At 35.2% G+C, this 4,128-nt stretch overlaps 1 protein-coding gene across 1 annotated transcript; it reads right to left on the reverse strand.

The window, feature by feature from the left end:
• Positions 1 to 2,181: 2,181 nt before the first annotated feature.
• On the reverse strand, positions 2,182 to 2,679 carry LOC106867618 (piggyBac transposable element-derived protein 2). The gene has a single exon (XM_014912541.2). The coding sequence runs from the start codon at positions 2,677 to 2,679 to the stop codon at positions 2,182 to 2,184; it is 498 nt and encodes a 165-aa protein (XP_014768027.2).
• Between the last annotated feature and the right edge of the window lie 1,449 nt (positions 2,680 to 4,128).

Here is a 4,128-nt window from a genome sequence, read left to right on the forward strand (position 1 = left end):
CAAGCACCAATCACAAATTTCTTGCTGTTCTGCCCTCATGTCAATTCCAATTTCTCTGACGTATTTCTCGAACCTCGTTGTTAGTTCTCCTTCTGTATCTACAACTTCTGGGATAACACTTACTCCCCTCATTGCCCACATTCTTGCAATTTCGTCTTTTAGTAGTCAATATTTCTCCATCTTTCCTATCTCTTTGTCATCTACATGCGTATCCCCAGTTACGGCAATATCTAAGATCTTGATTTCCATTTTTCTTTTATCGACCACAACTTGTCTCAGTGCACCGTGTAGAGAGTTTCATTGGGCTGTAAAATCTCACCGATCTTATATTCATTGTTCTCAGGCCGTACTTTTCACACAGTCTCCAGTGAATAAACTTAGCCACGTTATTGTGTCTCCATTTGATGGGCTCTTGGGACAACTTGCTATACTCACTCAAAATATGTGAGATTGTTTCCTTTTTGTTTCCACACATTATACAAAAGGGCAATTCACTGCTCTTAACTATTTGAAACTTGGTGTAATTAGTTCTTAGAGCTTTTTCTGGGCACTGCATATCAGTGTCTCGGTGCCTCTTTTCAGGTCATTTCTTTTAGCCACCTCCAAGTGCTGATCTTGTCTTTCCATTCGATTTATCTGAGATATAGCCCATGCATTATTTTTATTTTTCAGTTGTCTATTTCCATTTATCTAATCTTCGCTATTCATCTTTTTTCTTAAATGTTTTGGGTGCGTCACATTTTCGTAGGTATCGCGTTATTATTTCTATAAAGGTAAGCAAGGATTCACTTTGCTGTTTGATGTACCATGCCAGACTGTTCTTCTCGTTGATAATATAGATCTCGCATCCTATGTTACACATCGTGGACCACGTTAAACTGTGTGTTCTTCCTTTCGTTAGATCACGTTTGAGCCCATATATTTATGAATTGCAATTTCTCCAATATATTTGTGTACATATTCATTATGTATTTAAATAGATACGTATATATTTAAAGCTGGTTCCGTCCAGCTTGCTTGCGTTCTTCCCATAATTATACAGCCAGGCCAATCATACAGCCTATGGGAATATGTAACCACACAGCTTGTGGGATAGCTTGTCACAAGATTCTCCCCCTCCCTCACTAAAGTCACCAGCAGGGCGATGAAAATCACAAGCGGAATGTTAGTTGCCCTGTTTGGGCAACACCGTTAAAACATTGATTATTCAGCGTGAGAGACAGATGTGTATCAGGCCAAAACATATTGTGTGACAGTTGAATTAACTTATTGGCAGGTAGTAGTCCGTTCCATCCCGCCACAAAAACAAGCAAACTCAAACGCAAAAAAACAAACATAACAATAAAGGATTAATTATATGTAAACAGTTAATGCGTAGTTTTGAAAGATTACTTTCAGGCTTCCATTCTATAAATGTTGTAATCCCAACATACGATCTCAGATCAAATCACTGGAAGAGAAATGCAAATCCAAAATTTCTTGAGCTGCTGTCATGCGTGCAAAAGCCTGCAGAACAATGATACATGTTGCCTGAGGATGATAACAACTACGCAAGAGCCTAACTTCATAAAACTTTGCATCGTCCTGAAGATGCAACCCAAGCAGATTCACATTATAACTGAAAAATTTGACTTCAAGGAAGGCTAATCACTGAAGCGAAATACATTATTGATAAGCCTAAAACAGAGGCGGTGCAAAGTGTTGTCCAACAAAGCAATATGAAAGTTGTGAAACTGAAAGTAGGATACATAGACAAAGATAAATATAAATACCGAGATATGCTTTGATAAAGAGATAATAATTAGATAGTTTAATACATATGTATAGTAATAGACAGGTACAATTAATATTTTCTTTGAAATAAAAGTAACCCAACTTCAGTACAGAAATCATTAGCAAGTTATACATAAATACATACATACATACATACATACATACATACATACATACATGCATGCATACATGCATACATACATACATACATACATACATATGTAGCTAGGACACTCTAGAATGAAATCTGTCGGAAGGATAATCTCGAGTAGAAAGAAAGAAGAACCCACGATATGGTAGAAGCCATAGTCACTCATAATAAAAAGGAGTACCGCTGGAATGTCCCAGTGAAGGCCTCAATATAATGTAAGCACAACAGACCTGCTATAATGATTTTTCATACCTTTTCTAGCGAAGTACATTACTAGTTGGTTCAATTGCATCAAAGTGTGTACTATTTGACACACATTTATTGTCAAGACACTTGACAATAAGTATTTCATTGGTCACATCAACTGTGTTATCATAACATCCTCTGTTTTCCTTTTTCATCAATTGTGAATCTTTCAATGGACATATCTTTAGTCGATTTTCTCTCATTGTGCCTGTTTCTTCGAATCCTTTCCCTAACAAGTGAACCAGCAAATCATAACTTGTGAATAAACTATGAAAATATACACAGTGTGAGAGAAGATCTTCTACTACTTCAAGCATTTGAAGAACAACTCTGCTTCCAAGAGTGAGATCATCATATTGACTTTCATCTTCATTTTTACCGCAATATAGTTCAAAGTTATAACAATATACAGACACGCCACACAAGGCCCAAAACTTGTGGTCAAATCTAATGGGTTTCCCTTTAACAAATTTTTTCAATGAATTGTGTCCGTAGTATTTGATTATCATTTCATCAACCGAAAGATCTTTTTGAAAAATTTTATACTTTTTAAAAAGTGTTTTGGATCATTTGAATTAGAGAGGGAACTTTGAAACCTTTATCAGTTTTATTTTCCTCCCAGTTCTCATTATTACAGAAATGAATTTTGCTTTTCAGATTCTGAAAACGATTCATTGTCATAGCCTTTTGGATCAGACACCCCCCCCCCCAAATCCTCTTCATTTGACCAGTATTGTCTATTGGATAGCAACTTGTGGTAACTGGACAACATGAGAATGCCAATAAATGCCTTGACTTCGTCTACTGATTGTTGTGTGTCAATATTATTTTTACTTGTTGCAGAATACCGCACACTTTCCTTTATGATGTGGTCATATATTTCTGGAGTGATTATTGTTTCAAATATTTCAAGTGGACCATAATATTTCAAAGCGTCTATCATTTTTCTGAAGCTCTTATCAAAGGTATCAGTTCTGTTAGAATAATTCCTACACTCAGGTTGCTTTTTCCTTCAGGCTGATTCTGAACTATACAGCTTCCTCTTTTTTTTATAGGCTAATAAGCTTTTTCTTCAGAAAAACTAATGTCCCTCAATTTTTCATTTTCACTTTGTTCTTTTGCAAGATGCAATTCAAGTGTTCTTGGAACATCATTGATCAAGACTTCACCAGTTTCATCATCATTAGCTTCATCTTCATCTGTGATATAATGCACATCAGGGGGAATAATCTCTATAGCTGCTGATTCAAATTCAGTTCCTTCGTCTGATAGTTCATCTAACAAATTCCTAACTTCATCCATGGTTAAGGCTTTTTCATGGTTTTTAGACATCTGGGGATAAACAAATTAAGTGTTCAATACTTACAAGATTCATTACAATATTCAAAATGACTCAGAAGATTTAATCGGTACAGAATAATATATTTCATGAGTACAACTAACATACTTAATCACTGTATCAATAAATATAAAATGCACAACACTCCTATAGAGCGAGACTAATTACCTTGATAAGATATTTATCTGCACTGTCTTCAGTCTTCACCCTATGACACTTGAAACACTACTGAAAGTATAGTCACCTCTGCGCCGTCAATATTTTCCAATCACGTCGTAACGAGTCAAAGCAACATACATGTTGATACATGTCTCAAACATGAAACAGATGCACATACTAGTTCAGTTGTGTACACACTGACCCAGCGTCTTATATATAGAACAGCAAAATTCGAAGTTATATTATATGCATAAAATGGTATTCGTGAACAAACTATATCCTAAGTATTGTAAAATAACTCTTTATAAACAGCGTTTCTGTGTCAAATGAATACAACAACGATTTAACTTAACGCTACGAGTTAATATTCTCATGTTTTCTCATGTTTCTCAATGTGTTACAAATATATCTGATGCACTTATAAAAAAATTAGAATTTCTTTTTGTTGTATTTATATTCA

Source organism: Octopus bimaculoides, chromosome 3, assembly GCF_001194135.2.
Source record: "Octopus bimaculoides isolate UCB-OBI-ISO-001 chromosome 3, ASM119413v2, whole genome shotgun sequence".
NCBI classification, from domain to species: domain Eukaryota; kingdom Metazoa; phylum Mollusca; class Cephalopoda; order Octopoda; family Octopodidae; genus Octopus; species Octopus bimaculoides.

Excerpts from the sequence above, each read along its gene's own strand:
- LOC106867618 (XM_014912541.2), bottom strand. The coding sequence starts at position 2,679 with ATGATAATCAAATACTACGGACACAATTCATTGAAAAAATTTGTTAAA.